Raw genomic sequence first — 19079 nt, forward strand, 5'->3', positions numbered from 1 at the left:
TCTCTCTCTCTCTCTCTCTCTCTCTCTCTCTCTCTCTCTCTCTCTCTCTCTCTCTCTCTCTCTCTCTCTCTCTCTCTCTCTCCCTCTCTCTCTCCCTGTCTCTCCTTGCCTTGCTTTCGACCCCTCGAAGATTAAAACCGAAGCACGAGGCGGGCACAGCTTGAACGTATAAATGGCCGCGTATTCCCGTCCGACCCGTATCACCTGCGCGGGATGATACGTGGTCACTCCGAATATCTCGCCTGCGATTTCCCGCCTATGTAAATTCGTCGGTTATCGAACCCGGGCTCTGGAAATCTCGATAAGCTTCCGGATTTTCGATGATCTCGGGAACGGCGAGTCGAAAAGCCCATTCCTGCGCTTACGTCTGTGATTATTCATCATTTCTCTCGCGTTTCTCTTGCAAATAGCACATACTATATATTTTAACTCGGGGCCACATGGCAACAACGGGATAAGCAACACCTTTGTCGATGGTGTTCTGCAAATACCTCGAATGGTTACGAATGCACTGTTTTTTTTTCTGAAAGCGAGGAATTCGAGGTACTTTTCCGAATTAATTTCACATCTTCCAGGCTGCACTTAAAATGCAATTCGAATTCACGTTGCGCGCGCAGCTCGTATGGCGTCAGCGAAATAACATTCGGGAGCGAGCACGAAATCTCCGATTTCTCGCGCACGTAAACGCGATAATATCGGAATTCGGAGTGAGGACTTCGATGGTCGACCGCGTGTCGGTTGATCTTCTGATAACGCGAGATGAACGGCGCTGGCGAGAAACTAACTCGATACTTTCACATATAATTAGATTTGTTACTTTTATGAGGCGGACGAGGCCGAGCTGCAGGCGCGCGACTGCTTGAGATTCGATTTTTGAGAATTCCTTGATAGCTTTATGTGTTTTCTCTCTTTAGTCTCGATCATTTATCGAATTTTTCCACGATCTTTCGCCATGGAATTTTTTATGAAAATACGTTGATGTAAAATAGCGGAAAATATCTCCGTGTGGAATTTACGTGATGAAAATTGACGTGCGTGTAAACGCACTGGCGCTCCTTTTAACTACAGTGTGATCAGACGCAAAAGTTAACTCGATTGTCGATGATTACAGACTGAAATCGGAGAACCTCGGTGGCGCCTGGTGTCCTAAGAACCAAATCACCAAGGAAGCTCGGGAGTGGCTGGAGATCGACCTTCATGCTATCCACTTGATCACGGCCACCGCTACCCAGGGCCGTTTCGGAAACGGCGTGGGTGTTGAATTCGCAGAGTACTATCTGCTCGAGTACTGGAGGCCGCGACTGGGCAAATGGGTTCGGTATAGAGACATCAAAGGAGAGGAGGTGAGCGCCTTAACTTAATTAAAGATTCTCTATCGCGGCGCTAGATTACGGACACTGGTATAGAACGCTGCCGCGAAGTTGTTGGACGTTTTCCGACCAAGTCCCTAAATCGTACTGATTGGATTCTCCATTACCTACCTATTACCCTAATGGTCCAATCTGTATCATAAATTATTGTAAGCTCTAATGGTGAGCTGCGTAAAAAAGCAAAAATAGACAAGTATTGTACCGACAGCTCTTTCGCCACGTAGCGTTTGCTTCGTGTGCACCTGCACGTACTGCGCAATTTTTCAGTTTTATAACGAACTGATTATACATCTTCCGCGTATACTTTGCGATATATAGAGGCGATAATTATGGACAAAATGGAAGCTCCGCTCAATCGGAGCGCCTTTTCAACTTCTCGTATTCTTATATCGAATGTCAAGGCGGTACAGAAAAACTAGACGGTTCGTTAGGCTGGATTCACACCTTGGCAGATAAGCAGAAAGCAGAAATCCAATCAGAACCAATCGGAACTGTCGCTGGTAGTCGGCAGTTTCTACTTTCTGCCAGCAGAGTGTGCCATTTACCACCAACGCGAGTTCCGATTGGCTTCTGCTCTTCTGCCAAGGTGTGAATCGTAGAGCCGACAGATATCGGGTCGATGCACTTGGGCAAAAACGTTGGCCGCTATCGTGATTTATGTTGCGATACCGAGGCCGATTCGCGCATTTACCGGCGCCGGTTGGTGCCGCAGCTGCCGCAATTGCGACGAAACGAGATCGAAATAGACCCCGATCTCATTGACCCAAAATAATCGCGCCATCGTTCCTCCGAGTAAGCCATTGAGATCGTTATTCCGGCGCTAGACAGAGTGCAGCCCGTTCTCGATTTGAGTGCAGTTAAAGCAGCGCGCGCGCGCGCGGGAGGCGCGCGAGTTCAAAGTGTTCGACGATCAAGAATCGATTGCGGCGCGCCGGATTATCCTTGCTCGAAACGTAAGCCGCTTATCGCGAATCCGTAAGCTAATTTCGTAGCGTCGGTGCGCCACTTTGTCGGGCCGGTCCTACCAGCATGCCTCGAGCCTTCCGCTCGTCTGCTCGCGAGGAGAATCTGCTGCGAGTCTCTCGACTAACGGCGAAGCCCACGTTGAAGTATTAGCGGGAGCAGCTGCGGTGTGCGGAACGAGTTCGTGATGGACGCCGTAAAGTTAGGATACCGGCATTACCGTGTACTATGCATTAGCGGCAGTATATTCCGTTCATATCCGTAGCGACGAGCCGCGATCGATCCGCCGCTATTACGTTTAGGGTATTTTCCCCGAGATTGGACTTCTCGTAGATATAAGGACTTTCCAAATTTCGCTGCGGCGCGGCGACCCGGCGATCATTTCGACGTAACGCTAACGACTCGCTTCGCCGAGATAATTTTTTTACAACGGAAATCCCTCCGGGACTGCTTTCTCTTGTCGGGGAAGATAACCGTTGCGAGGGAAACGACAATGCCAGGTACGGGCAGCGTTTTAAAGGAAGGCACCTCGTACATCTGTCCGCAGACGATCAGCCGAGCTCGCTCGCGGTAGATTCTGTCCACATGATGGCGACCGCAAACATCAAATGTGCCCGATACAGTTTACCTTTGAGGGAGCCGCGCACGAGTATCGCCGACGGCGACGGTAGACGAGACCCGTTCCCGGCGAACTCAACGTCGTCTACCGTCGGGCAATGTTTATGGACCACGTCGCCGTCGCTATTACGACACTTTAAGCCTCGTTCGCCGGCGCGTCCCCTCGGGCGCGATTCCGGGCAGCGATGCGAGCGCGTACCCCGCGTTCATTAATGCGGCGACGATCCCCGTCTCGCTTTACGATACCAAGAAGAGTCGCGATACACGTTCTGAAAGGCGAGACGAAAAAGCTCGCCTAACCGCTAGGCAAATTGGCCATTCGATCGGCCGTCCCTGCACGTCCCTGCACGTCCCTGCATGTCCCCGCTCGTCCGATTACGATCTTATTAATATTGATGGACCACTCGCGCCGGCGCTAATGCGTCGAGGGACCGCGCGACTTGGCCGGTTCCCCTTCGCCAGCGAGAAGACACCTTGCGTGTCGCACGATTAACTTCATGATTATTCAATACTTAATGATTAGCTCGCTCGGTTTTCCGCCTCGCAGGCGACCCTCTTGAAAATGCGTCCTGTCAACAATCGGGACTTAATGATTATTCAATTTGTCGCGGCTAACGAATCTGAAATGTTGCAGTTTGCGTAATTGTATGCAGAATGCCACAATCAGGCTGAGATGCATGTAATATGTACGCCCGAATTTTGCCTCTAAATCCGATATACAGTGTACTTAATTATATCGAATTCCGAGCCGCTCCAAAATCAATCTAAATCAGTTTCATAATCGAATTATAGAGCTATTAATACGTTTTCGCCCATTACTCCAAAAAATTACTCTTGCAACTGCAGCAACGATTTTCTAGGTATGACAAAATAACAGCTAAATGAATGGCCAATACTGCGAACTCGCATATGTTTTGTACTTAATCAGTTTCTATCTGAGCTGTTAGCGAATGTTAAGAAGAGAGTCTTTCTGTGGCGCCCATCCGTTATAACGTTTGTTTGTGGTACATAAACAGTTATATTTCATTCACAAAGATTGTTCTAGCTATGGTACCAAAATTCATTTTTATCCAATGTGAATGACACTTGGCCTGGAAACCTAAACTTTCCAGAAGATATTACTAGAACGTTGCTGCACTAAATTTTGCAGCTTACAAACAATGTTCTTACAGATACGCAAAATAGCGGTAAATTTTTGTCGCGACACCTAGAAATCTACCCCCGTTATAAGATGTGTTTTTGAGTGGTATTTAATTTGTTTGCGCCTATTAAGAAAAATGTCATCTTCGATGGTCCTTTCGGTAATCCCGCTGTCAGGCAATTTGACATGCAGCTCCATCTTAACTCGATTACTTCGAAAATGTGTCGGGGGGAAGAGAGAAACGATCGAAAACATTATTAACTTAAACGCATGATTAATGGCGATGTAATTGGACAGGTGCTAACGTGACGTGAATCTAAAATTCTGCGCGCAGACACAGTTTCTCGAGTATGTGACATATCCTGGCTCATCACTATTCATGACTTTATTAACAACTCGGCGTACTTGGCTCTTTTGCAGTGCGCCGCAACGCGTGAAATTACGCGAGTTACCAATCGGCGGAAAAACGACAATGACAGGGCATTTCGGTATTGTATCATATCGATCCGCCTCCCCCGAGAGCGGTTATCCGTTATCGATCGAACGTGTCTCTACATCTGGCATCCGATTACTATCTTGTTAATATTGATAGCCAGCTTGCACCGGCGCTAATGCGCCAGAGGATTGCAACATCTTCGTCGCACATGCCGAAGACGCTGTCTACCGTCATCGGCGCTCGACCGCGTAATTTCATGCAAACGCTGGGTGCAGCCCCCTTCGATCCCATGACTATTCACCGCTTTATCACTAAACCCGATCCGATTACTACCCTTGATTCATTTTTTCTTGTTATGGACGAAATCCATTAACGATTAAGAATTGATTTGGGACCTGCCGAAGGAAAGACAAACGGGACGATTGACCTGTTAACATTGCTACTAGACAGATTTGAATATAAATCGCCACCCGTCTTCGTACACGTTGAAAAATGTTCTTGCACGGAGAGAATGTTTTCTTAAAATTTATCCTGAAAATTATGTGATCGTAGGACAACATGGCATTTTGAACAACTTTATATCAGTCATTCTCCGGCCTTTGTAGTCTACATACTTTTAAGGTCTGCCGAAAAATTTTATAATTATGACTCACTACCTTCGGACTTTTTTTAATTGACTTCTTATTACGTGTGCTTGATTGTTTATTGAGAAAATTGCTTGAAAAGGACCAAAACCCATGGTCGAAACGTTGCTGTACATTTATTGAATTTATTAAACACGTGCCAGTTAAGGTCGACAAAATTTATTTATGGTTAATTTTATGAGAGTTTTTGAAACTTTACCATACATTTTACTAAGTTACTAGTAAAATGCATGGTAAAATTTCGAAAAGACTCCCATACAATTCTTCAAAATGCTACGTTGTCCCACGATTACATAATTTTTGGGGTGAATTTTGAAAGAAACTTCTCTCTATGTGGAAATCATTTATCATTACGATATATAGAGGAAAGTTCTCTATTAAAACATAGGTTTCTAATATGAAATAATAGGTTTTCAACGTCCAAATTCAATCACCAATTTTTTTTCGCAACGATTACACGATCTAACAATCAATTTGCCACTAAACAAGAACCAACAGATGATGTCTATTAATTTAGCAGAAATCCCGCTGTCTCATAATAGGGGACTTCCCTCTATGTACAGTTAACGTTACACATTGACGCAGCTTTGACGGCAACATTTTCCACCGCTATTTGCTCACAGTGTTGCGCATAACGGCGCAAACGAGTATTACAAATCTTGCTACGAAAATGTCGGGAGTATCTTTTCTCTAAGGATAGACGTGAAGTAGTTGTGAGAGAAATCCGATTAATTATTGTACGAGGAAATGAGATTAACTAGGCAGACGCTCGTGGAAGGAAGCGAAATTTTTGCTTCCGCGGCAAATATACCCGAGACAGCAAATATTCCCTTTCCCGCGTCACGCGCTGCGGGAAGTTTTTCCAGGGTTTTGCGGAGATATCCCGGCGAAAGAGAGAGAGAGAGAGAGAAAAAACACTCTACAAAGACTCGTGTGCTGCGCCGAGACGATAAGAAACCACGAGGTCTTTAACAATTTCGAGGACAAGAGAGGAGCGCTAACGTATTCCGACGTGCGCACTTGTGCGCTTGCGGAGCGCGTGCGCGCGTGTGCGCCGGCGTAAAATGACGTGAATAGTACCACGTAATGCTAATAATAATTGTCACGCGAGGGGACGAAAGACGGAGGCTTCAAAAGGCCGCCAGAGGTAATTAAAGCTTGAGGCACGACCTTTCTCTCGCTCCTTCGCCCCGTCCTTCTCGCGCCTCACCCTCGCGCCCGCCCGTCGTTTTCGCGAAGAAGGAGAAAACACCTTCCGCCGACTCCAACGCTCGTCTCAATAATAAATACCTCACGTCAAAAACCGACCCCACTTCTCATTAGTCCACGCGCCCCATCGACGGGCGAGAGATTAAATAGACTTTCTCGGAATCTCCGGCGCAGTTAAATTCGCCCGAGCGCAGTCCGCAGCCTGCAGGAAATGGTCCACGTCCCGCATAGACAAGTTCTCTTCGTTTCTTTCGCAGTCGTCGAAATATGTCGGAAAATAATTATAAATGCATGACAAAAACGGGCGTTGCGGCGATGCAGGGATAAAATGTGTGCGCTGAAAATGTTATTTATTGAATGCAGTTTTTTTTTAAGTAAAATTACCCTTCCTTTATCTTACACGAGAATTTTTGCGTGCCTTCCAGAGCGAGGCCTTATCTTAATTTCCCAACAACATCCGTGATTAATTTTCCAAACTTACATTATTCCGGGCGCGCTGCCGCTAAACTTTTTCCTGAAAGCATTAATTACTCTTTTATTGCCAACTTTTCGTGTTTAGCACACGTTTTCGTGTTCCGCGCGCGACATTGGCGTGTACCTTTGGTCGCTACGTATCAAAATCCACTCGTTCAGCTGCAAGCATCATTAGCAAATATTATCCAAAAACAGTTTGCGGATTTTGATTGCGGTGCCATCTAAATGCATACAGTATATCTCTCATCTTTACATTTCTCGAACTGCTCCGTTTTAAACGTCGATCGTTTGAACAGAGTTATAATATTTGATCTAGTATTTGAGCTATTTATGTGCTCTTGTTGCTAAGAAAATACGACGGAAAATACATGATATGATAGAAAATTATTCCCGATCGTAATACAGACTTAATCTTCTAAAAGACAACGTCAGAGGAAGAATAAAAGCGGACGATTCTGTCCATTGCACAAAGGCAATATATGGATATCTTCTACTCCCTGCAGACCACACGTTGCGTCGTCGGACATACGCCGGAAGAACATCCACAAATTGACCGAGCTTATATTGTTAAAAATGTTCACGTTCGCAACTATTGTATCTTGTTTTCTATCTTGGACGAGAAATAAAAAGCGCGGGCCGCTTATCGATTATTGGACGACTTGCGGACCGTCGGAAGGCTGCTTGAAAATAATCGACGAGCCGCTCGCCCGCGTCGGCAAACATTTTAATAACGTGTTTGCCGGCGATTTTCGCCAATGGTGTTTGCAGATGTGTACGCCGCACTTAAAGTACAAACAGACTCGCGAAGGGTGCTCGGTGCGTCGAAACTGTCCCACTTATTTCTTCCGCTATCGCCATAGTTTTTAATGAGCGTCTCGCGCCCCCGGTCTCGAACCTTTTTTCACCTTTTACCTCGTTATCTTGTTTAGCGCGACGTAAGCAGTTGAGAAGAGACGTGCTACTTTTAATAGGTGTTAAAAGTTAAAAGCACATTCGAGACGTCGCGCGTCGGAATAATGCGACGGTGACGAATCACTTTGGCGCGGACGTCGAAAAAAAAAATACCCGCTTTCGCGAGACCGACTGCAAGTGTCAGTGTGTATTGTCGCCGTCGTGATTGCGACGAAAATAGGATTAAAATGGAATATTACGGCGAGGCGTACGAGCGACGAGTATCGGATTTGCAATTTCTCTTTCATGCAAAATGATAAAAATCTTGGAAACAACGCTCGTAAAAAGTATGCTTAATCAGAACAGCCCCATTTAACATTCAAAGAAGCGACATATCGGTATATGCCATCAGTTTTGAAACGACTCTTAATCACGGCCCTCGGCAGAGTACAACGACCCGCGGCAACTGACATGTCACCCTCTTTTTCCACAGATTTTAACGCGGAGTGTTCTATGCGTTACATTTTAAAACGACACTTAATCACGGAAGTTCATGCAGTAACGCGACTATCAGCGACACGAATAACGCTTTTCTAGTTGGCTATCGACGAAGCGGATAATATCGATTCCCGCAACATTGTACATAGAATTTAAATCAAATAACTCAAATGTCAAATGTCGAAATATCCCATTAATATTTATTGCGTATTAAAATTCATTAAAACTTTGCACAACGTGCAAAAGCAAAAAGAGTTTTAAACGTCAATCCGAATAAAGTCTAACGATTTTCGTTAAACTCGAATGAATTGCATAATGTATGTACGCAGCCCATAGAGATAAATATTTAACCCTTTGAAGCATACATTTTTCCTTTCAGCCGATTTTTCTGAAACCTAATACTCGATGGTTATTTGGATCGTTGATTCTGGTAAGGATTACAAAATTCAAATGCAGATTCTCAGGCGCCATGTTGGATCCGCCATTATGAATTTGGTAAATCTGACCTCGTACGTGTGGTCAGCAACCTGAAAAACTTCCGAGTACCGAGTCCCAAATGAATCGATTGCATTTTTTGCAATTTTGACTCCATGTTGAATCTGCCATCTTGGACTTTGAAATTTTGACGTCAGATTGGAAATCGGTGATCTCAAAAACTCCCAGACGCCTAGTTTCGGGATGTCGTTTGTAGGAATAATTTTTTTACTATAATACGGTACATTTTAGAGAAAACCAAAAACTAAAACTTTAACTTTGCGCTGCTATATTGAGTCAATCGTCGATAATTTTAGAATTTTGACTTCAGAATTGGCAAACCAAGAACCTTCTAGATATGAAGTAGTAAAGATGTCGGAGTGAAAGAAGCGTCGGTTTTTTCTAATTTCAGGAGGTGTAACATACATGTTACACCGAGCTTCAAAGGGTTAAAAGTCTCATTGAAACACGATGGTTAATCAAAGTCGAGCAAAATGCTCTCTCCAGTAACAACCGTATATTATGACTTTTACGCTCTATGATTATATGATACCTTCGTCTCCCGAGTGAAGTCCAATCGTGTATAATTACACGAGTGACTTGGAGATAATGACTTTCGCAGAAGCGATGGTCACGCAGGGATGTTCGTAGACAGTAGGTATAAGTGGTGGGTTTTAGCCCCTTGATCCGTCATTATCTCGTCCGACGACGAACCGACTTGGCCGGGCTTTCCTCCCCGCGCGTGGCCGAGTGGGGGAATTCCGTGCGGAAATCCGATAATTGTCGGGGGATAAGTGTGCGAGCGGGGTGCGTGAGGAGACGGATGCCGTGCGTGCGGAGCGGGCGGACACGCAACCGGCGCTCGCGTTGATTTCCGGCGCTCGGTCCCGGTAAATCACGCGCTGTTTTCAGGTAGCCGCGACGACGGCCGGGGCAGTGGGGGCCGGGAAAGGAATTAAAGGAAACACGGGGGTTGCGATGACGCACAGGAAGTCGGGAATTAGCCGAACTGTGCGCTGTGTCAACGTCGAATCGACGCCAATGCCCACCGTCAGTTTTCGAAAACAATTCAAAGTTTTGGAACTCAATTTTTTGTAGGAAATGAATAAACGACTGGCAAATTCTAATTAAAGAAATTTATGGCGAATAATATTTTACCTCAGCCAGGGTTTGAACCTGGACCTCCCTGCACTCTAGGCGGGCGTCTCACCAATTCGACCGCTGAGGCATGTGACCAGTTTCAAACCCTGGCTGAGGTAATATTTTTCGCAATAAACTTCAATTAGAATTTGCGAGTTGTGTCATTTATTAATTTCCTGCATTGGTTAACTATTTACTGGGCGACAATAAGTCTTTATTCTTTTTTGTATTAAATTTTGTGTCGCGCAAACAAGTTAACTTGGCAGTTCTCTCGAACAAGATGCTGAAGGTGTTGAGAACGCGTTGAACGTAGTAATTTAATAAAACAACTTAAGTCCCAAAAGTTAATTATTTTCGCAAACTGACGGCTGGGACGCGATTTCGACCCCGTTGACGTCGACTCGACGTTAGGGTTCTCACTGTGAGGACAGTTCGCGCGCATTACGACACGCGTGCACGACACCCGGGACGTGTACAATCGTAACTGCGAGTGTAACCATAGGGCCGGCGCGTATGATACGAGAGCGATAGCTCTGCCGTCGAAACGGGATACGTTTACGCCTGATCAACGGCGACTACGGTATGTCCTGCGAACGCGATATCGCGTAATAACTCGCATCGCGATAACGGCGGGCATTAACGTTCCGCTTTTATTGCACATCAAGGCCGGCAGATTTAATAGCGGATAAAGGTAGGCGCGGATTTTCGAGGGAATACGGGAGGACCGCGCCAGAGGAGATTGCAGTCACAGCTAACGGTAAAGTGGCAGTCTTTTCTCCGGGATATCCTCTTATTTTTATCACACTCTTGACGGGAGATAAAATTTCGATATAAGATGACATCTTCCTTTGGAAGAATATCATGATTAAAGTATAGATAAGACGTTTGAGAGACTTATTCGCAGTTTTCGCGAGGTTCACATGTTATATGGATCTATTTTATTGTTTCCTATAAAAGTAAAACCCTGAAGATGCAAAAGATAAGAAATTTATGACGGGGAATGTAAAGAAAACACCAGAGAACGTGTTCCCTCCCGCCAAGCGGAAAGTTTTTCTCTCTATTGGAGAAAACCGAATCGTATATCGTCCAAGGAACACATGTTTTTTTCATTTAAAGTGAAGTCGAATATTTTTTGCGTATGAAAGTTGAATGGAAGCGGAGTAGTGGAACCATAATCGGTAATAGGTAGGACGTCCTAAAAATATCGGCCCATCGACGAACGAAATTCCGATAGCGTCATTCAAGAGAAGTGCACGAAAATATTCGCGGAGGCAGCCACCGCCGCGACATGCATGCGCCGACGCAATAAATTCGTTTTATACGGCGCTTCGACAGGCAAAAAACGAACACGGGCATAAGTTATGAACACTTGAAAATCGCACACGAGGAGGAAGAGCACGGTTCGCTTGGCTCACCAAATTTTTTCGTCAACCTCCTTCGATGCCACCTAAAGCGTCCAGAACCCCGTGATCAAGTCGTCACGGAGCGAACACTCGCGGAATAGGCGCGGTAAAAGTTACGCGGAGGAGTATAACAAAATCATTAGAATATTAGAAAGTGGAAAATAATATTTGGAATTCGAAATTAGACGTTAGAGGAGGGACGTTATATTTGTGTATATTGAGAACCTGAAAGGTTTGGAAAAAATGAAAAATAATTTGCAGAATTAATCCGCGAAGCCCTCTCTCTTTCAAACTACTTTTTCAACTATTTGCTTGATATTCTGAAATAAGTTGACAAGTTATGAACTCTTGAAAATCGCACACGAGGAGGAAGAGCACGGTTCGCTTGGCTCGCCAAATTTTTTCGTCAACCTCCTTCGATGCCACCTAAAGCGTTCAGAACTGCGATCAAGCCGTCACGGAGCGAACACTCGCGAAATAAGCGCGGTAAAAGTTGCGCGGGGAAGTATAAAAAAATCAATAGAATATTAGGAAGCCTAAAATAATATTTAGAATTCGAAATTAGATAGAGGAGGAACGTTATATTTGTGTATATTGAGAATCTGAAAGATTTGGAAAAAAAATGAAAAATATTTTGCTCCCTCCTTTGAATTATTTTTTCAACTATTTGCTTGCCATTCTGAGACAGCAGTAAAAATTAAATTTACGGATACGTGGAAAAATTGGAGTAGCCAACTTTTACGTCACGATCGCGATAAATTCCCGCGGAAGCGACTCACTTCTCAAATGGCATCTGAATTTAGAAAGTTTATAACCGCATCTAGCATCCTTGAAATGCACTTCGATCGTGACGTCATCGGAGATGCATATTTACGAGATACACTTCCGCCGTAAACTGCGCGTGCAGCCATTACGATTTGAAGAAGCCGTCACGATAAAGTTCCATCGGGCCGCTGCATCTTCTTGACTCTTTTACATTGTGTACGCCCATTTCCATCGCTGTGCACTTGCTTCTGTCTCGAGAAAGTGCCAGCTGCATAATTTTGCAACGCGCGCCGCGCCGTGCAACGCGATAGACGTATAAGAGCCGACAGATGTCCCATCTCGTGCTCGGTCACGTCATCCGGTTGTCATTCGTTTGCAAAATGGCCCGCTGTTTTCATTTTCTGTTCCGTCGACGTTCCTTAATCCTGACATAGAAAAGCATCTTACGTTCCGTCTAAATGCTCGCACCCTTGTACATTTTACTATATACTAACGATTCCGTATTTTATCAGTGATCGTAGTTTATCACGATTATCAATTTGAGAATAATTCATAACGTTAAAAATAGTTGAATATTAGTTATATATTCTTTTATAGTCGTACTAGTGTGTGCATATGTAATTATATTTTTTACACACACACACATATACCTACATATTCTTTGATTTACACGCAATATTCGTTTCACATGATATTTTTTTATGTGGTTGAAAATCGCGTAAATTGAATTTGCCGGTATTAAAAAAAAATACGTAAGAGAAGCCCGTGTATATTGTAAAATAACATTTATTTCATATATTTACACAATAATAATAATAAAAGTTTAGAAAAGCAAAGAGTGATTCCCAAAACACACGTTTTTTTAGCCTGTTTTATTAGCTCGAAATTGGAGTCAAAATATGTGTCAAACAATGCTAAGTAATGGGACATTGATCTTAGAAACAATGTTTGAGATAAAGTTGAGCACAGAGATAATTTTATAGATACGGGAAGTCAAAGTAGCCAAATTCCCATATTGTCCAAGCACGATAGAAAAAGGGGATTAGAACTTTTTTAATAATAGCGATATTTTGCCTAGAATTAATCAAAATGGTTCTCTGATTACTAAAGACTCGACCCCTCCACTTCTGTTGCTTAATTTTTTAAAGGGGTAAAAATACTCTCGAAAAAGTTTTGTCGGAGTTTTCAAAAACGAATGCAGACGAAAAAATATTTGAGTAAGAGTTGTTTGTCTTGAAATTCTGCCCCAAAAAATCTGTTTTTCTTCATAAAATTTTGCTCGAAAACGGCATCTGAAGAAAGATAGTTTCTGAACATAACGCAAAATGGATCAGAAGCCAGCCTTTAATTTTTATTCTTCGTCGTTGTCGGTACTCCGAATTAATCAACTTTTTCTTTGCAATTGATTCGAAGTTACTTTCCTCATCGCTATAAACATTTGGAATTTCTACTTCGGTTTCGTTATCAGTGTGCCTCTTTCAAAGATACATTTTCGTAAAATGGAATTGCGTAAAATTGAGATGTACCGCGTACACGGAGGATTATTTAGCACGTAAAAAAACTCCGCGTATAAAAAGCATCTCGTAAATTATTGGACGAGTGTAATTATATTTTTCAAAGGGAATATTATTTATTACGTGAGTGCACAAAATTTACGAATTATTGTCTATAAGTCTGTACATGACGATACAATGTGACATTAAATACGCGTATTCCCGTGGTACAAGGTCTCAGACATTCCCCGAGACTATTACAGGTCGATAGTACGTACCTATAATCATTACTTACCACTTGACTTTCATGGACACGTAGCAAGGTACATGCAGCAACGAAGGGTGAAAATGGAAGTAGCAGGAAATTAGATGGAAGGGTATGTAGATATTATTGCAAATTCATGTGTAAGCCCGCTTCTTCTGATATAGTCTTTATACTAAATATGTTACCTCACCTAATTCTGAACTATTAATTTAGGATACGTAAGTTTTATATTTTATCGTGAGAGAAAAGGACCACAACTTGTATGGTCGAAACGTAGCAATCTGTCATTTCTAATAATAATTAAAACGGTGAACTTATTGTCAGCCCAACTGGCAAATTTTATTACGTTTTGACTTTACTTCAGGTCCTTTTCAAGTAACAATACTGCAAATGCAACAACATGTAAAAGATTAAAATTATTAATTAGTCATCTAGTAAAGAGAAAATAAATTGTAATAATAAATTGATGCCAGTTGTGTCGAAAATTGCCCGCTGATTATTGCAAATGCTTACAATGTATAAATTATAGCTAAACTTTTGGAACTCTTCTCGCAATTCAGATAATAATTGCTTATTTCGCAAACGGCTCTTTAAATAATGTATATAAATATCATGGCGCCAACGTTCTACGTATACATATCATGAATCATCGTGCATTTGTGTAATGACGCCAGGGTGAGGCGCATTTAATTCGACGATTTACATATGATGATTAGATGATTAATAGCTCGTGAAAATGATAATTACGCTCATGAATCAACAATCTAATGCAAATTAATAGTACGATATAAAACGAGAATGACAGATATTATATATGTATTTAATATTATTATAATTAAGTTTGTCGCAGTTCAGTTAATTTCATGATTGATAATATTGCCAAACACATATTTTGTCAATATCCAAACTATTTCGCCATATTTCTTATTGATCAGTTTAGCTTTTCATGTACCTAGGTGCAACAAAAGTAACAGTACCGACAAACGAATTAATTTTAATCTAACTTTTGACGTTTCGTATCGTCGAGATAATCCACAATCGTTATCGGCATTATTTTTTAGTTATCAAGCTGTTACAAAAATACACACGTTCATATACTCTGTCCATTCTGCAAACATGTAGTTTGTAGACAGTTGCCAAGGGCGCAAGATCTTGTCGCTACCCTGCTGTGAAAACCGGCAGCAACATAACGCGCGGCTGAAATAGGTCCCTGGTTGCCATAAAATGAGAAAGAATCGACCCCCGGACACGAAGAGTTTTTCACCCAGGGTGCAGTAAGCTATCCGTTGGTAAGGAGGTAAGGGCGCGCCCTTGGGAGTACTTTCGAAGTGTCTGTTTCTGGAGGGAGCGCGGACCTGGTGGGTGGAAGCGAAGGTTGCCAGTGAGAACCCCGAGAAACGCTTTTTACGTCTTGGTAATTGAACTCCGCTACATGTGTGCCGAGAGCAGGTCGGGCTGGTTACACGCCAGCGATTCGGGGCGAATAGAGTTTTCCAAAAAATTGTAGAGCCATAGAAACGTCATTTGAAAGGTAGCAATTGCGAGTGGAGGAGAGCAAGGGCTCGGAAATAGGAAATAAAGTCCGAGTCGATATGCGAACAGGGTGAAAGTAGGTCAGTTGCTTAGCCTGCGATATATAGCGGTACTAAACCCATAAGGACGTCCCGAAGGACCACGCTTAGGGTATCTTGACATAGGGTCCCGCACGGCGGGCACGTCAACAGTGGTACAGTAGTACAGGTCGGCGCATGGGTGCACCGAAAAGAAGGTGGCTGAAGGCACGGAACGTATGTTCGGAGACGTGCGCAGAATGCGTTGCGTCCGCCGTGAAACGTTTTGTCGCGCAATTCTGTCGCGAGCTCGTCGCTACAGAACGAAACGTCGTACGTCCACACGTTCACAGATTTACCTATGCACACTAATTACGCCATTTACGCAATAAGTTGTATATTTCTTTCTCCTTAAAGACTATTCGATCAATTTGAAATTGCGTTTTTTTTTAACCAAAAGAATAAACTAGATTTCTGTTGTCCGAACGCTTGAATCTTTATCGTTAAACAACCCAGTGACCAAGCTGAAAATTAAGATTCTGTTACACCCCGATAATACGATCGATCTATTTCTACTTGGGTCGCTGAATTCTCAATGTCCAGTATAATTAACAACCGCCGTGAGATCCGCGCCGAAGAGACGTCGACGAGTTCGTCGGCGAGTTTATAATTACAGGAGAGAAAACGCATATCTTCCGATACACCCAGTATAATATGTACCACAGCTAACCCGGCATATACGTGTACGTGTACGCGCGCACCACATGTACCTATGTATATAAGCGTACCTGGCTATCTACTCACCATGGGCAACGCCACTTCGCGTGATCCCGTGGGACCGTGCCACTCGCCCGCGCGCCCCGCAACCCTCTGTACACCGTACACCACCCTACACACCGCCGTCGGATAAACCGCTTATTTTATTCATAAACCCACAACGTGGAATCAATATTGCACCGTCGCCCCAGCACGCTCGAGGAGAGAGAGACGTCGTCAACGACGGCAACACGTTCGCTGCCTCGACGGGGATCAGGGAATGCGGACGGCGGACGTTTAACTCAACCCTCTCTCGTCCTCCGTTACTCTCCCGCTCGCGCCCCCTTGCTCGCGAACCCTTCGTCCCTTCTCGATCTGCCATCCGTGTTGGCTCCCCTCTCTCTGTCTGTCTGTCTCTGTCTCCCTGTCTCTCTTGGTCCGCGCGTCTCTGTCGGACCTAATGCGGTGGAATGTAGGGTGAAATTAGTCCTTAGCCCCCGTCTGATCCCGTGGAACGCGATGTCCATTCTATGACAGGACATATCCAAGTCTGGAGAAGCAGAGGGGAACGGCATTTCGCGCTGCTGAAGCGCAGGCATTGTCCAGACGATATAAATGTCATCGGCTACTGCCAGACAATCGTGACGTTCCGAACGGGATATAAAGTAACGCATCCGATGCTTTTTCCGACCTGCCGGACTGTCCGATCGACGACACGCGAGGACGTTGCGCGTAGACTTGCAAGGGACGTGATAAATTCATTAACGTGGCGAAATTTGGATGGCACTTGATGAAGATTCCCACCGAGTTGTACCGAGACAGTTTATCGACTTCTTTCCTTTTACGTATGCATAAGATACCGCGTTCAAGTTACAGCTATCAGCTCGAAAATGTACGGTATATTAGAAATTCTTATCTCGCAAACTGTTGGTGCATATAAAAGTCCGGTGTTTCGCGTCCACGAGCCACTCGTACATCGGCATCGTCCGACATGGGCGGTACGGAGAGCGCGGTGGAACGGGCGATGGCGCACGTGCTCGAATATCCGACTGTCCGAAGTTAATGTAACACCATCGCGGAAAGAGAGAGCTAATGAGACCCGCGCCGAGCGGTCTGGTGAAGCTCAAACGCCGCGCCGGACCGAAAACTGAAATTGTCCTGCACTTGAACTGACGCTTTCTGTGCTTTCAGGTAATACAGGGTAACACGAACACGTATTTGGAGTCCAAGCACGAGCTGGAGCCGCCTCTGTGGGCGAGCAAGATCCGTTTTCTACCCTACAGCTATCACAGACGGACGGTTTGCATGCGGGTCGAGCTCTACGGGTGTTACTGGAGCGGTAAGCTGTTTGCACTCGCCAATTTTCGTGAAACTTGCCGCGGACCGGTACACCCGCCGGACTGTCCATTAACCCTGATACCAGCGTGCCCAGAGCAAATTTGCTTTTCAAAATCTTGCTCGTATAATTCCGTTTTCGCCCGGAAATCGAATTAGCTACGGGCGTCGAATGGGTGCTCTCAATGTCGGAAATGCGGTGAATCATTAGTACGCGTGTTAAACTATAAAGTCACTCGACAGACGCACAAACGCGCTCGTACGAGCAGTTTGTTTCGTAAGTAGCTTAAGCGATCAAATATGAATTTAAAATGGCAGAAAACTATTAACCTCCCACTTTCTGCGAAATTTTAATGCTTAACGCAACGCGTTACGCGTGAGTTATTTTACAACTTCTTAAAATGAATTATAGACGTCGCACGTTAAATGGAAAATGTTGCCCTTCTATAAACACGTATAAAATTTCATTTCATGTTCCATCAAATAGATATATTTTCATTTTAATAATAGATATTTTTAATAACGTTATCAATATAATATAAATAACGATAATAAATATTTTATTTTTAATAATAGACACATTTTTATTATATTTTTGAACATATCCGCGTGATTTTTTAAAAATGAATAAACTCCAAGTATCGCTAATTTAATATCCACGAATTTTAGTTTATATTTCATGCCGCTAGGTGTTAAGAATTTAATTGAAAAGGTCGTATAAAGTTGAGATTTATTTGCATTAATGTACACTCTACATATACCTGGCATAAAGAAATGAGAAAGGTCGCGTGATTTGCTCCCAAAGAAATCGAAGACAGTATCGTCAGTCAGGAGGGTCAACAACGTATCTTGACTTTTCCTCCCGCAGACGGCGTGGTGTCCTACTCGATGCCCCAGGGCGATAAGAGGGGCAACGGATGGGAATTCTTCGACGCGACCTACGACGGGCACTGGGACGGCGAGCTGCGCCGTGGCCTGGGTCAACTGACGGACGGTAGAACGGGGCCTGATAATTTCAAAATGTACTACGATAACGATCGCGCCCAGGGATGGGTGGGCTGGAGGAACGATAGCCGCGGCCAACCGGTCGAGATCAAGTTCGAGTTCGACAAAGTCAGGGAATTCTCCGCCGTCCATATCTACTGCAATAACGAATTCACTCGAGGCGTCCAGGTTCGTACACTATGAGCGATACATTTTAGTTTTTAAAACAAAACAAAAATTACGAATCAACTAATAAGACTATATACTTCAATGTCGCCAGCAGGAATCAACAACTTGAGTGTTTCCTTGACCATATCTGGCATTTTTAATAATACAGAAAATTTATTGCGAAAAATATTACCTCAGCCAGCGTTTGAACCTGGACTTCCCTACTCTCTAGGCGAGCGTCTTAGTGGTTGAATTGTGAGAGTAGGGAAGTCCGGGTTCAAACTCTAGCTGAGGTAATATTTTTCGCAATAAATTCTCTGTATTATTAAAAAGGCCAGATATGGTAAAGAAAATACTAAAGTTGTTAAAGATAATGAATATCTTTATTTCTAAGGATATAATTGTAATAAAATTTAAGGAAATATAAGGAAATATGAAATCGGTAAGGGAAGGAGACTTCTCCTCCCAAACAATTTCTCCTTTAATTCAAACGTTTCGACTC

At 43.7% G+C, this 19079-nt stretch overlaps 1 protein-coding gene across 1 annotated transcript in view; it reads left to right on the forward strand.

The window, feature by feature from the left end:
• The window catches only part of LOC105565027 (epithelial discoidin domain-containing receptor 1-like), a 168342-nt gene that overhangs the window by 99208 nt on the left and 50055 nt on the right, over window positions 1-19079 (forward strand). The window contains exons 4-6 of the mRNA XM_012017844.1: window positions 1112-1343; window positions 17282-17429; window positions 18294-18598. Of these exons, the coding sequence (XP_011873234.1) occupies window positions 1112-1343; window positions 17282-17429; window positions 18294-18598 (685 nt within the window). The remainder of the gene's footprint in view (window positions 1-1111; window positions 1344-17281; window positions 17430-18293; window positions 18599-19079) is intronic.

This window comes from Vollenhovia emeryi, unplaced genomic scaffold (assembly GCF_000949405.1).
Source record: "Vollenhovia emeryi isolate VEMERY1.0 unplaced genomic scaffold, V.emery_V1.0 DF939156.1, whole genome shotgun sequence".
Lineage (NCBI taxonomy): Eukaryota > Metazoa > Arthropoda > Insecta > Hymenoptera > Formicidae > Vollenhovia > Vollenhovia emeryi.